At 46.5% G+C, this 17030-nt stretch overlaps 1 protein-coding gene across 1 annotated transcript; it reads right to left on the bottom strand.

Annotated features, from left to right (window-relative positions):
* Window positions 1-10687: 10687 nt before the first annotated feature.
* Window positions 10688-16794, bottom strand: ube2ql1 (ubiquitin conjugating enzyme E2 QL1). The gene is made up of 2 exons (XM_080012400.1): window positions 16292-16794; window positions 10688-11479 (listed from the first exon to the last, which is right to left on the bottom strand). Exons 1-2 carry the CDS (start codon window positions 16643-16645, stop codon window positions 11348-11350), a joined length of 486 nt encoding a protein of 161 aa, XP_079868526.1. The 5' UTR covers window positions 16646-16794; the 3' UTR covers window positions 10688-11347.
* Between the last annotated feature and the right edge of the window lie 236 nt (window positions 16795-17030).

The raw sequence follows: 17030 nt of genomic DNA, 5'->3' as shown, positions 1-17030 counted from the left end.
GTTTCCCAATTCCACGGGAAAGCCGTGGGCCTGGCAACTCTGAACAGAGGCTCGAGAGTGTTTGTTTTTACACTCAGCTCGCTGGCTGATATGACCCTTGATTTGACCATAAACCAGGTGATAACTTGGTGATAACTGGCTTCACTTACATCATTAACTACTAATTTTGCTCCGATTTCATTTTGTTATTTTGTTACAATAACTCAGGTAAAGTACAGATACTCCCCCCAAATACTTCTACAAAGTATTTTTACTTTGTTACTGTACACCACTGATTCTGTACCCCGGTCAGGGAGAGGAGAGGAGGAGGAGGGATAGAGAGAGAAGGTGAGTGGATCAGAGAAAAATGTAATAAAGCCCTTCAGTGTGGAGAAAATTAAAAAAATAATTATTATTATTATAAATAATAAACACATAAATCCGCCGGACTTGTTGCCATGGCATTGCATTGACTAGCCGCGCAGCCTGCCACTGTGTAGAGATCCAGACCTTCATCATTTTTACATTTTAATGCCGACAGTTTATTTCTTTTAGGTTAGATTTGTCTCATAGCACTGTGTGTGTGTGTGTGTGTGTGTGTGTGTGTGTGTGTGTCTGTCGGTCTGTCTGTCTGTGTGTGACTGTGTGCAGGCAGGTTGCACAAGTTTGACCCAGTTACCTGCGGCCTCGTTTAAAAATACAGCAGGCGACAGATTAGGCCAGGTGTAACACACACCACATTCCTCTCAGACACACACGTGACGGAGAGTCAGAGAGAGAGAGAGAGAGAGAGAGAGAGAGGTGACTGATGGGACTAATACAGCTGGGTGGAGACAGAATGAACCAGGCGACACAGGGGGGAGGGAATGGTGGAGGAGAGGTGGAGGTGTCACACATACCAGGACTGTCTCTTTTATATTCAATATGTTGATGCTGTTCATGTCTTACAAAGAAAAACAAACAAAAAAATAAATTGCACAACTTCCAAAATGTGAATTTGTTGATACACTTGTATATGCTTACTGTTCCTTTTTGACGTTTATTGCTATTTTGTTGACTGTTAAAATATAAGGCTTATTTTTCTATTGTTTTTGTCAATTTTTTAAGGCTTATATATAATGTTTCGCTAATAGGTTTATTATTGCCATTATTTCTCATCTTTATGTTCAGCTTTCTGGTTCACCTAGTTAGTGTTTACAATATGTATGAGCACATTTTACAGTTCCAATTTTTTTGAGGTCACTTCTATTTGTATTTTTTGTTTCTTATTGTCTTATTGTAAGCTAACGGTTAACTGCACACAATAAAATATGACATTATATACTAATTATAATGATAAGCAACACATTGTAACAAAAAAGTAGATTTCCATATTTTTCCATATATTGTCATTTTCATTTTGACATTTTTTTATTACATTTCTTTGTTATTTATCAGTTTTTAGGTTTATTGTACGTTGTCAAATCAGCCTTTTTTTTGTTATTTTTCGTTAGTTGAGTTAATTTTTAGCTTTTTTTTATGGCATTGCATATTGCCATTATTATTTTTTATTTTTTTTGTATTCTTACAAAAATCAATCGAAAGGCCGATCAGTGGAAACAAAAAGGAAATCCAGATTAGGCTGTAATGCAACTATGCAACTCCTTCAGCGCACGCTAACACGTGCGCACACGTGTGCAGCGGTGCACGTTTCCCAAACAGCGCGGATAATTCAGAAAATTATGAGGCAAAAAAAAAAAAAATGTTTTTATTGTCCGGTTCATACGTCCCTCCTCCCGCCTGACTGAGCTGAGCCAGGCCGCTATCGCTCCCTGAGTCCCTGTCCGCGCCGCTGTCAGCGCGTTTCAAATTTGGATTAACGGACGGATTCATTAAAAGTGGAAGCAGGTGCACGCACACACACACACACACACACACACACACACACACACACACACACACACACACACACACACACACACACACGGCAACACGTGCGTGCGCCCGCAGAGTCGAATGCGTCTAAAAATACTTTTTTTCCCACATGCACCGTGCCATATAAAATATTTATAGTGAACCCCAGTCTGCTGAGAGCGGCAGAGAAGCTTCTGGGGGGGAGGGGGTCTTAGGCGAGCTGGCTTTTCCTCCCTGCACCGTGCCACGGCTTACACAACACCACAACGCAATTTAAGAAAAGAGAGATGGGGAGAGGATCTGTTTGTGTTTGACACACACACACACACACACACACACACACACACACACACACACACACACACACACACACACACACACAGATAGAGGGCGAGGGAGAGGGAGAGTGAGAGAAATCCACCCACAAGCGTTGATTCTGTGCCGTGTTCTAATTTTAGATGCTCGTACTTACCCATCCTTTTCATAACTTAGAAAATATCAGCCACTACCTCGTGCAGCCCCCGAATAACCGCCGATCATTCTTCAACACCGCGGAGACAGAGCAGAGGAAGCCCTTCAGATGAGGCCGTCCAAGCCACATCAATTTTTGATTGTCCTGGCTGCACGGCCGTGCGGCGCGCAGGCAGACGCGCAAAATGGATGGATAGAGAGAACAGGAGCACGAACGCGCACACACACACACACATCCATCCGTCCTCGCCCCATACATCCAAGTATCAAGAGGGAAAACAAATCCATAATTGAACAGCACGTTTCCAAGGCGATGCGGCAGTAGATTGGTGCGTGGGTGCATAATGTATGGAGGCCATAGAATAATAATCTTGTGTAGTCCTCTTGAACTCTCTGGTGGTCTCCATTCGCGTACCTGCAACAATGGAATGACCAATGCATATCCTTTATTCATCATTAGAAATAATGGATATGCATTATTATGCAGTCCTAGCCGAAAATATTGACGCCGTTGCATTTTTTTTTTTGAATTATATACCATTGCTTCGAGAAAATTGTGGAATTAAAACATATTTCGGTATCCACATAATGTAATTCTTTGGTTTGCAGAGGAAACAAAACAAAACAAAACAAAAAATAGAAAAAAAAAACATTGAATCCAAGATTATTCAAAAATGTCCAGAGACAATATTATTTACACCTTTTTAGAAGTTCAAGACATAATTGGATTTCGAGCAGGTGATTCACCTTGAACTCACCTGTGATCAGTCACTCGGTGCCTGCGATCTAATAATCAGTCATTCGAGCGCTTGAGATGGAGCACAGTACTTGTTTTGTGTCCTGTGTCGCTGTGTGTACCACGCCGAGCACGGAGAAAAGAAAACAACAAGCTGAGAATTGTGCGAGGAGGTCAGACGATGTTCCACCCGGTGTCACAAAGCTGCGTCCCCCGTCGAAGGGTCACGGGTCCTCCAGCAGGACACTGACCCAAAACACACATCAAAAAAAGCACTCAGGAGTAGCTCAAATACAAAACACTGGACCGTTTTAAAGTGGCCAGAAGTGAGTCCAGATCGAAATCCCATTCAACGCCTGCGGAGAGATCTGCGCACGGCAGATGGAAGAAGGCAGCCTCCACATCAGAGCAGTTTGCAAAAGAAGAGTGCGCTGCACTGCCAGTGCAGAGGTGTCTCACCCAAGTCTACAGGAAGTGCTCGACGGCAGATAGTTTCTCCAAAGGCGGTGCCGCCATATATTAAATCTAGGGGCGTCCACAATGAACGCCCATTTCTGTTAATTTTATGATTTGAAAGGATATGTTGAGTTCTGAATCAAAAATAAAGTTCTATTTCACTCACAGGGAAAAGAGTTGTGGAGATCAAACACTTTTGTCAATTTCAACCCACGTTAATAAGAATTTGTGAGTTTTTTTTCTGCGTGCCAATATCTTTGGCCTCGACTGTATGAACTAACCGCCTGCCGAGGCCTCTTCAAGTCCCTTGATCCCAGCATCGTTGAACCTTCTTTGTAAAAGGGTGCTCGGTAGATTCCCACCTCCTTCGTCCTTGCGAGAATCTGAGGCTTTTCTTCTTGGAGGATGGTGCAATCTCCGACGGCACAGCGTTCACGACAGCGGTTCTTGGCCTACTGGTCGATTCCCTGCGTGGAACCCTATGATCAACCGGTAATATACTGTATAACCCATGACCCATTGATCATCCGTACAAGGCATCAGGCGGCGCGACAATTTCCCCTGATTTAAAAAAAGGCAGCGGGTCATACATGGATATCTATCCAGCATTGACTTGCGTTGTGGGCCAGAGATGGGACAGATCAATAATTCAACAAAGGCTATTTTTAATGGCCACTTCCCAGAGGCCTCTGGGGCCACTGGGCTTTTTCCTCCTCTGACCCTTTTACAGCCGTTCTGTCAGTGTGAGTGGAACAGAGTGGAAAAACAGCTTCTGGTATTCACGGGACGGCAAGGCCTCCGCCGTGCCGCTGGGCAAGGTTTTTGGCAGCGTTTTTGCGTGCATGTGTCTATGTACAGTATATATCCTTGGCCCTGCACTTGACATGGCTGACCTAATATACAGAGGCATTCTGGGAAATCTCACCAGCTGCCTGCCTGTGCCTCTGCGAGGACGGAAATGGGGAGAGTCGCAAATTGCATCTCATCTAATAAAGCTAACGCAATTTTCGAGGGAGAGGGAGGAGTGGAGGAGGAGACTGCTGCCTGACCCCATCGTTGTTCTGTTTATTGCGTTTATTTATATATATATTTTTGTCCCCGTCCATCTCCTTACTTATCCTCCTTTGAATGGACACTCCGGTTTTGGGGTAAATTTGTTCTTTGTCCCAGATTCCCAGATTCAGATGAGAAGGTCAACACCAGTTTGCTTCCTGTGCCTCCAGAACCGAGATGGCGACCGGCTGCATGCTAACTGTGTTGGCGCAATGCATGGCTGCAGAGGGGATCAGCTAGCCTAGCTCCTGTGAAATTAAGGAAATACACCTGTGCAGGCTTTCAAAAGCTAATTGATTGAAAACAGTGGGCTACTTTGTACTGAAATCAGTGAGCAGCCTCATGGCGATGGGGATCATACCCACATCCACTCCTGACAGAAAGTCCTAAACCCGAATAAATGCTCTTTCTGAGGATGTGTCATCAAGGTGAACCACAAGAAACACATTGTTTGTTGAGCTGTGGTGCTGCTTATTACCATCCCAGATTGTGTGCTTGACAGCTCCGCCGCAGTCGCTGTCGCTGTTGGGAGCGAGAGGACTTGAATGGAGGCAGAAACGGGTTCAAGGTCACCTTCCGCAGTACATAGACTTATTTTCCCTCCCTTCTGGGTTCCCTTGTCCTTTTCCTTTTTTACTTGCCAAGGCTGTCTCGGATGCGTCCGTGTCAAGGTAACCTTCGGGGAATCGCATCTCTTTTGCCTTTCGATTGAAGAATGAATGTTTTTGTCAGTTTTTCTGCCAGTCCAATCTTTAGGAACACAGCGTGCGAAAACACACACCCACACACACCCACACACACACACACACACACACACACACACAGACACACACACACACACACACACACACACACACACACACACACACACACACACACGCACTTCTTCTTGGATGTTCACTGTGTTGACTAATCAGGAAATTAAACTCATTTGCTCAGCCTGTTGTCCACAGGGTATTCAGCATGCTGTCATCAGTCTCTCTCTCTCTCTCTCTCTCTCTCTCTCTCTCTCTCTCTCTCTCTCTCTCTCTCTCTCTCAACCATGCACTGCTCTATATCCCCTCCCTAATGAATAGAGCTGAAATGTCAGCTAGACAGAAACCCGAGTGCTCTGGGATCAATTAATAGTGATGTGCAGCCTTGTGGAGGAAAAAAAATGTATGCAAAGGTGTGTGTGTGTGTGTGTGTGTGTGTTATTATACTGTAGGTGCATTCGTTTTTTAACAAGCTATGCCCAGCCTAACGCTATAACGGGTGACAAACATGTTTTAAACTGGATGCATGTCATTTCCCACAATCAACAGACACCTGACCTTAGATGAGTGTGTCCAGTCCAGATTCATAGAGGAGGCGTTTCCTTTGGACGGCCAATGTTCAAATATTTTCATCTGACCGTTTCAACTTTAACCTTTTGATTGGTCTATAGTAAGAATGCCCCGTTGGCAAGCGGCAAGAAACAAAGCTCCACCTTCATGAGTAAGTCTTTTAAGAAATTGAAAAAATATGGTACATTCTAGATATTATAACCATGAACCATGAAAATACCCATGTTTAATACGTTTGACCAAGCATTAACTGCAGATTGCCTATTGAATACAACAAGGACACGCATTGGGTTTAAGGCTTCTAACCTCACGTTAAACACTGCTTCATGCTTGTCATTTCAGAGTCAGGGGCTGGAACCATTGAGTACTTTTAGTCAGTCAGTATTACAGAGAGTTCTCCTGAATGCCACTGAAACTTCCACTTCAGACCTATCCTTCACCGCTCTCCAGAGCCAGCGAGGAATGTGAAAAACGGAATGTAAGCCACGGGCCATGGTAGACAAAGATCTTTTTAAATGTCATTTCATTTCACCTGGCAACACAAATTACATTTTAGAGTTACTTGCTAGAGGTTAGAGGTTTTACAAGTCCCCTCAAATACCAGCTCCTTTCAGATTCAGGTGGTTTTCGTGCTTACATACCACCGTGTAGGTATGTAAGACATGTATGTCTGAAGGGGAACAATGAGACACATTCTTTCTCAGATTTTCTCTTCCATTTCTCTCGGCGGTCAAGGACAGATGATGTGGATCTTGGATGAACTAAGATAAAAAACAAAGGCTTTTTTTCCCGCTGATCGTGGTGGGTTGATGCATGTCGGATATTTGAGAATCCCGTTGCATAGCAGAGCATGTATTCAATTTGTACCCCTCCCCCACGTCCTTCAATGTGTTAAGTGGCGATCACGCTCAGAGACGACCTTCATATCCACTGAGAGTGAGAGACAGAACCAGCCTGTGCCCATGTACAACCTTGCCCACCAAACCTTTATCTCTCTCCGTCTCCAAGAAGAACTCCATGTCCCAACTGAGAGACTTATAAATAATGAAGGCGCCCCAGCGAAGAGGCGATAAGGCCACAAGGACACAAAGCGTGTGACCATGAGGAGGACGAAGGACAAATGTATGAAATTGTCATTTTGAGGCGAAGAGCGTACGGGGAGTTATGACTGAATCCATCACGTAACAACGCATCTGCAGCTTTAAAACAGCCTGGAGAGGCCTGTTTGGTCACGTGCACTCACTTAAACTCAAAAATCGCGATGAAAAATACATGTTAAAACCACCTAAACTACCTTAACTACCTCAGATAATGATTGTGTTGCAAGATCAAAATTGCAAGGCTGCACTAATTTCATCAAATTCATCGGTTCAGGTCAGCATAGCAGCTCTGTGTTCATCAGAACAAGTTTCACCCTGAAGATGACAACCATACAGTACGTCGTGACGGAAGCTCCAACTCTCTTCATAGATTGGGTTCTTGGCGTGTCACTCAGTAAAAATAGCTGTTTGATTTTCTTGGTTCATTTGGTCCAGTTGGCGTAACGCACCGTGGGCGAGGGAGGACTTCCGGTGTGACCAGCGTCAGAAGAGTCGGTTCGGCTCGAAGGTGTGAATGGAGTTCTCACCAGAACGTTATGTTGGCGGAATGAGACGAGTAAATCAGTCACATTCAACCATAAATTGTGCCAAACGCCTTGGCCTCATTTGCCTTTGGCCCTCAATTCAGGCAGTAATTATTTTCAGTTTGTGAAATTGAAGATTCGCTCACTCACCCACTCGTCCCGGAGTGGCTCCCGACCCAAGTCATTTAAAAATTGTTCACGAGTCTTGCATCACTATAAGTAGGGTATAATAATAAGCACAGTTCTACATTTTTCTGAAGTTTTTAGCGGTTAACGGCATAGTGGTGCATAGTTGGAACCATTATTTACAGCGACTGAGCTCTTTATAGAGAGTTACGCGTTATGCCATCAATCAACAGTTTTGGTGCGTTTGGCCGAATGCGATTACATAACATGCATTGTGATATTCACCCGCAGAGCTAATGGGAAAAAAAAACCAAAAAACAAAAAAAACAAACAAACCACAAAGTCCAAACAGCAGAGGTTTGAATCAGCTGTAACTTTTATTGCACATTCCTGTTTGGTCTTGCAACGACCTTTCACCTTTTGAACCTTGTGACCTTGGTCTGGACCAAACCGTTGAGTTGGGAGTTAGGAATGAAGTCGCCCGCGGATTGAGCTGATCACAGGTCGGATTCTCCGTGATTTTCGAGAACGACTGCACGGGGTTTTCACTGACCCACCGCAGATCTGTGGGGAAAGTGGGACGGTGGGGGGAGGAGGAGGAGGGGGAGGGGGGGCGTGGTGGCGGCGGTGGGGGAAGGGGGGCGGTGTGGGTTAACTCCAGATTCCAGATCTCGCATCTTCGGCCGGATCGAATCACTGTCAAATCCCCGTCTAGACCGAGACCACCAGTAGGGGGAGGGGAGAGTGCTGGACTTGGGAGTGTTGTCGGGAGCTGGAGGAGAGCTGCCCTCGTCTCCCCCGTGATGGAACGCTCCGGAGGGGGGGGGGGGGGAACACCCTCCGGCCTCTGGAGGTGTTCTGTCTTTTCGGTCCCAGAAATGCTTTCCTTCCCAAAAACATCCAAACACACCTCCGCCCCCCCTCCATCGCACAAATACATAGGCCATCATTCTTCTTTTTTTTTGTCTTCTTCTTCTTCTTCTTCTTCCGCTTCTTCTTTATCATTTTTCTGTGACAATACCTGCGACATGCTTCGGAAATCTTGATTTTGGCAAACCACAAATAAATTAAAACACAAAACATTCATTAAACACAATGTGACATTTCTTTTCTTTTAGGACGCATAGAGAGAAAGAAAAAGTACATAGAGAACAACTCAAAGAACAAGAGAAGAGAAGCGTTTTTCTGTTTGTTTCCCCCCGCCCACTACCCCCCGCCCCCCTGGTATTTTTTCTTGCTTTTCATGAAAAAAAAAAAGAAGATATAGCTAACTACCAATCACATTTCACATGCAAATATATTACAACATAATCAGTTCACCCGGTTAGTGTCTGTAAACTACCAATCTAAAACTATATCACAAAATGATTCTCTGGAAACCAGCAAACACTCAGTTTGGAGATATTTTGTCATATAATAATAATTCATTTTTAAAAAGTCGTCTCCCGCCCACAGGCCAAGAGAACACTCTACAATCGCCCTTGAAATGACTAGCCGAACCGGAAAAAAACAAACTAAAAATCAAACACGCGTTGACTTCTCACATGATCACATACAGTACCAGATGGTGTTTGGTTGTTGTTGTTGTTGTTGTTGTTGTTGTTGTTGTCACAACCGAAGCAGGGTTGTGAATCGGAGGGTTCCCGACCCCCCCAGAAATGCAACCCCTCCACCGCACGGGAGAGCCACAAATATCACCAACGGGGCAGGTGATTTGACAGCCGTCCGTTCATCTCACCCTCCTCCTCCTCCTCTTCCTCCCTCACTCCCTCCCTCCACTCCTCTAATGGCGCTCTGCAGAAATGTCAGGCCAATTAGCAGCTTTCGTCCCTGACATTTGACACCACATACACAACGGACGCACAGCCACACACACACACACACACACACACACACACACACACACACACACACACACACACACACACACAGACACCCACGTCGAGGCAGGTGCGGCTACGCGCCGGAATCGATTCATGTTGCTGTGAAGCTGATCCCTGCAATGAGGGCGTTTCTTTCTGAGGATGGTGTGTAGCTCGTCTTTCGTGTTGCAATCACAGCGGCAAACACCGTCTATCTTGAGCCTGCTTTGCATTCTGGTTGGCATTTCAAGAAGGAAATCAAGGCCTTCGCAAATCCCTTTTGCCTAGTGTGTGTGTGTGTGTGTGGGTGTGTGTGTGTGTGTGTGTGTGTGTGTGTGTGTGTGTGTGTGTGTGTGTGTGTGTTTTTACCGCGCTCCCTATCTGCCATTCTCGTCCACCAGGCAGACGTCAATCACGGAGAGCGTCCTTCAAAGCGCCTCTCCACCTGCGTACGTGTTGATATGTGGGCACGGAGGAGAGCATCCCTAAATGTCCCGTAGCAGGTGACAAACGTGACAAGCTTGCGCCTAACGCAAGTGTTATCTCATAACAACAACAACAACAACAACAAAAACAACAAGCCCCCCCTTTAGGCATCAGTAGTCATTCACAGTAAATCATTGTTTTTTTTTTTTTTTTATGGTTAAAGGGTTATCTCTTTCGCTGTCTCACACACACTCCATATTTTACATAAATCTGCACATTCACATTCACATATGCACAGACACACACACACACACACACACACCCGCTCATGCTGAAGCCTGGCTATCAACTGTACCATCTGGTATACAAATCATGGGAATTACAAGTCTTCTTCTTCTCCTACACACACAATAATAGAGAGAGAGAGAGAGAATGAGAGAGTAGGAAAGGAGGTTGATTGACCTTCATTCTATTTATCATACATAGTCTCTGCATAAAGCAACATGTGAATTTTTTTTTTCGTTTCTTCATTAGAAAACAATAGCGGACTACGCAACACTGAGCTCTAAATTTAGCCATGAGAGGGAGCGAGAGGGAAAGAGAGAGAGAGAAAGAGAGAGAGAGAGAGCACAGCTCCACATAAATTACAATCTTCATGTTGCATTGAACTGTGAACCACAGCCCAGTTGAAAAAGAGGAAGATGGAGGAGGAGGGGAGGGGGGTGGGTGAGTAAAATATAAACACTAGCACACTCGCCCAATTATTAAACATTAACGGCTCCGTTTCTATGCAAATGACCAGATGGGCGGATGGATAGTGACGCCGGCTCGGTGCGATGTGTGTGTGTGTGTGTGTGTGTGTGTGTGGGGTGGCGTACGGGGGTGAGAGAGTCCAGCGGTAGAGGCGGCGAGGCCCCTGCAGTCCCCTTTGTTTGTTTCTCGGCGCTTAGGTTCAAAACAGAAAAAAAAAAAAAAAGGCCCGATGATGGTCCCCCAGCGGCTGGTCCCGGCGAATGAGTCACACAGTTTACCATCGAAAAACAACACACACACACACACACACACACACAGCTCCATCTCCGCAGCTCTCGGCGACGCTCCTCTCTCGCTCTGCTCACCCGACTCCATCCGGGAGGGATGGATGGAGGGAGGGAAAGATGAGCGGGGATGGGGGGGGGCGGGGGCGACCGGTGTCCACGCTCCAACCAAACCAACGACCGAAACCGAAGAGCAAAAATGTAAAAAGCCAAGTTGAGAGGTTTGAGAGTTTTGAGTTGGCGTGGTGTGTTTTCTGCATGTCGGGGTGGGGGGTGTTCAGGGTTGGGGGTGATGGTTGGGGGGGGGGTCGGAGCCAGAGCCGGGCTGCAGTGGGACGGGGGGGGTGGGGGGCGGGACCTCAGCCGTCCGACACGGGCGGGGACACCCAGCCGTACTTCTCGTGGGTTTTGACGAGGGACTTGAAGGTGGCCTCCGCCTCCTTGCGGCTGAAGGCCTTTTTGGACTTCCCCGCTTTCCTGCAGATGCGGCCCTGCAGAAAGAGAGAGAGGGGGGGGGGGGGGGGGGCGTTATTAACGCTGAGACTGACGACAAAGTACCCAGGTTAGATACAGACAGACGCCCGCAGGTTGGTATACTGGTGACGACGTGACCGCAGGGAGGCAGGCGGCACTCGTTCTTTCAGCCGCGGACGGCAGAGAAAGCCTATTTAGGACGTTTACGCTCCATCGGAAGTGGAGACGTTCCCTCCACTGTCACCGTGACGTCACATACGCCAGACCCCAAAAGACGTTGGCACGACAAAGAACAAATATCTTCTGAGGCACTGCCATGACCAAGTGAGGCTATTTTTATTTTTTGCCAACCCTCTCTAACCCTGGTCGGTCTCTGGGTGCTCCAGGTTCCTTCAAGATCCAAATAAATACACACTGGATACACGCTCCTGCCATCCCCCTAGACTAAGCCCTTGGTCCTAGAAGGCTAGAATTGGAGTTGGTCCCGATGGCATCACGCAATCGCGCAACGGCCACGGGAAACAAAGGAAACACACGGCGTGAGGGAGAGGTGTGTGGGCGTGTCTCCTGTGATGAGAAATCTGCTTTATTCGGATTTTGGCCGCCGTTCCAAGTCTCCCCTCGAGGACGCTGATGTGGGCAGGCGAACGGAGCGGAACGAAAGACAAACAAACGTCTTCCTCTGAAAAAAAAAAAAAGGGAATGAAAAGAAAAGAAAAGAAAAGAAAAGAAAAGAAAAGAAAAGAAAAGACGTGGACCCGCAGCTGTGACAAATCAATCAGAGTAGAGAGGAGTCACTCTTGGTTTTTGGTTGGTTAATCCCTACCTTTCACCATTCAGAGGATGACAACATTGACAGGGTCACAGCATATTCATATAGTACATTATTATAATTATTATTATTATTATTATTATTATTATTATTATTATTATTATTATTATCATCATCATTATTTTCCACTCTCCCATGAAGCACGTTTCAGGCAAACGACCATGCGACCATCAAATTGCCAAATCGTCAATTTATCTGATGTAAATTCCAGAATGTCGAGGGGGAACTGATGGAGCAGCACTGGCAACAGCAGGAGAATATTCAAGTTTTTATTTCTTTTTTTGTTATGTGTAGGAGGAGACACTCTGTAAGGAAAATAGGGAAAAAGGCTTGTTTTGCATTACAAAAGGGAGGCATACGGCCTGTTTTTGGGACTGTCTGACAGTGGACTTTGAATGCGAAGGGAATCTTTGATACATGCCATGCAAACACGTATTAAACTCTCCCCCTAAGATCTTATGCTTCTTAATTTGATATTAGCCCTAACCCTAAACCTTAAGCCAGTACACCACATAGTAAACAATATTACATGAAATATAAAAAAAAAAACATGTTTGTCAGTGTGCTAAGGGGACTCACAGAAATTTGATTTGAAACATCTCTTGTTCACCCGAGGATCGTGGTGTCCCAAAAATCTAGTGTGCCGCTTGAGCATTTTCAGTTTGGGAATGCGGTGGAGAACAAACACACGCACGCACACATGCACACATGCACACACACACACACACACACACACAGACAATGTTTGATGGGGTTGAGGGGGGGGGGGTTTGTGTGTCCTGTCCTCGATTCGGTGCATGGCCACACACTCCCCCTCTCTCTCTCTCTTTCTCTCATTCACTTTCTGTCTCTCTCCCATAACAACACAGTTTGCATTATTTTCCCTCGAGTCTACTTTTGACATTTGTTTGCCATCTTTTTTGGACAGATTGCAGGTGCAGTGCAGGACCCCCCCCATTAGCGCACACGCACGCACGCACGCACACACACACACACATGCGCACACACACACACACACACGCACAAACACACACACACACACACACACACACCCCAAACACACACACACACACACACACACACACCACACACACACACACACACACACACACACACACAGGAGCTTTCCCAGCCACCATCTTTAAACTGCATCCTGACACGGTAAAGGGGTAGGTAAGCGTCATCGGGAGATTCCTCGTTAACCATGCATATCTCCACGTCCCAGCATACGGTGGCTGACGATGCCTCAAAATGGCTGCCGCCACCTGGTGCTGCGGATTGCCATGGTGATGGTGCATCGTTAAATATCGCCATGGTGATGGATGGCAGGGGAGATGGACATCGCTGTTCGATTAAAGCCTAACTGCTGCAGATGCACATAGGGGCTGGTCATTCCTCACAGGATGTAATTACAATTTTCAGTTTAAATACATCTACAGGTTTGACCTACAATTTCTTGCTATATGAAATCTGGTAGAGGGATCGGAATCTATGTACTTGACATTATCATGGATTTCAGTGTGATGGATTTTCAACATGGGAATCTGAATTCATAAACAAATATGCATATGTATGATTTCTACATTATCGCCCAGTCCTTGTAATCCCACTAGTGTGTGTGTGTGTGTGTGTGTCTGTGTGTGTGTGTGTGTGTGTGTGTGTGTGTGTGTGTGTGTGTGTGTGGAGGAGTAGATTCATAAACACAGAGTGGACCCAAAGACAAAAGCTTGCTTCTGCATGTGCATATAAGGAGAAGAGAACGTGTGAAAGGGAGGCACAGAGGGATTGAAAGAGTGGAAAAAACGTACCAAACTAAGAGTGTGTGTGGGCTGCAGGGTGGGGAAAACACACTTGTCTAAAGTGGCTGCTGGGTAATTGTGCGAGTGGATATCAGTCAATTGGCATGGCGTGCCTCGCTGCATGCTGGGAAAGTCGCTCTGGGCTTGGAGATTGCATAATGCGAACATGAACCGCTGGGTGAGGATAAACACCATTGTCATTATCGAGATCGTCAAACATCATCACTTTCGTTATCTTATGAGATAGACCCCGGGCGGCTCCAAGGTCTGATCTTTGAACGATGGCGTGTGTGGACAAACATCTGCAGACATTTGTGCACACAGCGGTAAGTTATTAGTGAACTATGGAGATCGCCGTTGGTTTCAATCAATACTCTACGTATTTTCATGAAGCTGTTTCATTTGAGATGGTGTCCGGGGTGGAAAACACATGTCTCAAGGACGGGATTGTCTCCTTATTTCATTTCACGGTCAAGCCTTTAATACTTTCACAATGTCTGATAATACAGACATGGGGAGTGCAGGCAGTTCCAGATCAATTCTAATCTGGATGTGCGCGGGGGCTTGTGTGTTTTGGTGCGCGCACGTGTGCGGAGAGAGAGCGCACGCACGCTCGAGTCTTGTGTTCCTGCCTGTTTGAGTTTCCTCACATTAGTGGGCTAACGGACGGAGGTATGTAGCATATACAGTACACTTCCCATTTAATGTTATTCTATTGGACAGAAAAGGAGGACACATGCATGTGCCAAGGTACACACACACACACACACACACACACACACACACACACACACACACACACACACACACACACACATTAAATCAATATTGTTTCCATTCCAAAACTGGAGAGGGGAAGACACTGCACCAGAATAAGTCAGAGCCGTCAACTCATCTACTTGAGCTGCAAATCAGGATGAATGCGCACATGCACGCTGACACGGCACACACTTGTATGTGAGACGGGGCGGGTGTGGGGGGTGAAGTGGGTAGTACAATACACATGTTTCCATGTACCCCACCACCACCACCACCGCCTCTCCGTAACAAAGAAACAGACCAAAAATATATTATAGGCCTTACAATATAAAAATATTGGAGGCCTGGTTGTGCTTCTAATGGGATATGATGATCAATAGCCACAATCTATCATTTCCACTGTCTATAATAAACATTTGATGTGGCAGAATCCTTCCGTGACTCCAGCTCATTAACATTTTATTAATAATGGACCAACGTGGGGGGGGGGGGGGGGGTCCAGTTATGTCACCGTTCGGGTCCTCCGGAGGGGATCCCAGTGACAGTTTACGTAAGGTCTGCTGCATGACGTTGTCATAACAGTGACGTCACGCTGGGCAGACGCTGGAGCATGCGGAGAGGCAAACACCGTAATAACGCAATGCAATGCAAAATATATATGTATAATGATAATATAAAATTATATAAAAAATAAAATACAAAAAGGGACTATTTTTTTTTATCGCGGCGATATGTTCCTAAATGGTACTCGGGGCACTTTGCTGCTGCGGTGCACCGTGAAAATGGAGGAGGGGGGCAGATTTGACAGGATTACATAATCTAGTCAGTGTCAGCCACCATTATGCGTCTATATCTGTACCCAACTCGTAGACTTAGAATGGTCATGTTCCTTCAATATGGTTAATACATAATAAACAATTAAACATAAATACGTAAATAATAATATACACGTCTATTCACGTATCTGTGTAAAATAGGATTATCAGATGACTGCCATTATCCATCTATTTCTGTACCCAATTCATATAATGATTCTGGGCTTCCAATAAGATTAAAAAAAAACAACAACCAAAAAACACAGCCAGGTTTTTTCCCTCCATCACTTTGTCATTCTGGCATGGCAGTCTTTTTTCTCTCCTCCAAATGTTTTTCTTTCTTAATGGGGAAAAGGGACCGATGGAGCTACATAAAAGGAGAGATACATCTCGTGAAATGGCCGCCTCCAGTGTGACATATAGATGAATAATACTCCAGATCTTGGGGGAAAAAAAAAACCAACTAAAAACCCTCAACCAATCTGCGCGCTGTACGCGTCGGACGCCCAAATGCCCGTAGTCTCATCGGAATATGTCACGTTTCAAAACAAATGAACCCGTGCTCTGCGGGGATGGCCGGGATGAACCGATATGGATAAAAGGGGGGAAAAACCAAGCCCTCACCTGTCCTTTTACGAGGCTTGCGGCAAACTGCCTCATGACGGCCTCCACGGTGTAGGCGCTGGACCAGCCCCGCGGGGTGAGCAGCTCCATGCAGATGGCCCCGCCGTCCAGCACGTAGCCGTTCTCCAGCCGCGGCGTCAGCACACGCATGAAGGGCGGCGAGAAGGGGAAGTTGTCGGGGAAGGAGACGTTGAGCAGGATGAACTCGGTGCTCGTCTCCTTCATGTCCTGCCACAGCGCCGAGTCCTTGTCCACCTGGTGCAGTTTGACGTTCCAGTCGAACAGGTTGTCCTCCACCAGCTCCACCGTGATGAAGTTGTCCCCCAGCCTGCGGATCTCCTGCAGCTCCTTCATCAGCCTCCGCGTCCGGACCTGGGTGCAGTGCTGCCGGTGAGGCGGCGCAAGCGGCGGCACCCCGGTGGGGGCTCCGGTGGCTTTGCCCCCAAGGGTCTGCTGCTGCTGCTGCTGCTGCTGCTTCTCCACCCTCGCATCCCGGCCCTGCTTATCCCTCCCCCCGGACGGCCTGTCCCTGCCGTGCTGGTCCAGCTTCTTGGCCTTGATCTCCGGGGTGCTCAGCAGGTTGGCGTCGTTCGTGGTCTGGCAGTGCTTGGCAGCGTTGTTGTTCTTCTGGCTGCCCTTGGTCCCCTTCAGCGAGCCCTGGTGGTGCTTGGGGTCCTCGGTGTCCCGGTCGTGTAGGCGAATCAGACCGATCTTCCGCAGTAGGGTGGCCATTATCTTG

This window comes from Zeus faber (assembly GCF_960531495.2).
Source record: "Zeus faber genome assembly, chromosome: 1".
In the NCBI taxonomy this organism is placed as follows: domain Eukaryota; kingdom Metazoa; phylum Chordata; class Actinopteri; order Zeiformes; family Zeidae; genus Zeus; species Zeus faber.
The sequence above is the reverse complement of the archived record's forward strand: the minus strand, read 5'-3'. Positions and strand labels throughout refer to the sequence as shown.

Excerpts from the sequence above, each read along its gene's own strand:
- ube2ql1 (XM_080012400.1), bottom strand. The coding sequence starts at position 16,645 with ATGAAGGAGCTGCAGGAGATCCGCAGGCTGGGGGACAACTTCATCACG. Across the intron at positions 11,480-16,291 it reads CAAGCCTCGTAAAAGGACAG|GGCCGCATCTGCAGGAAAGC; the intron begins GTGAGGGCTTGG and ends CTCTTTCTGCAG.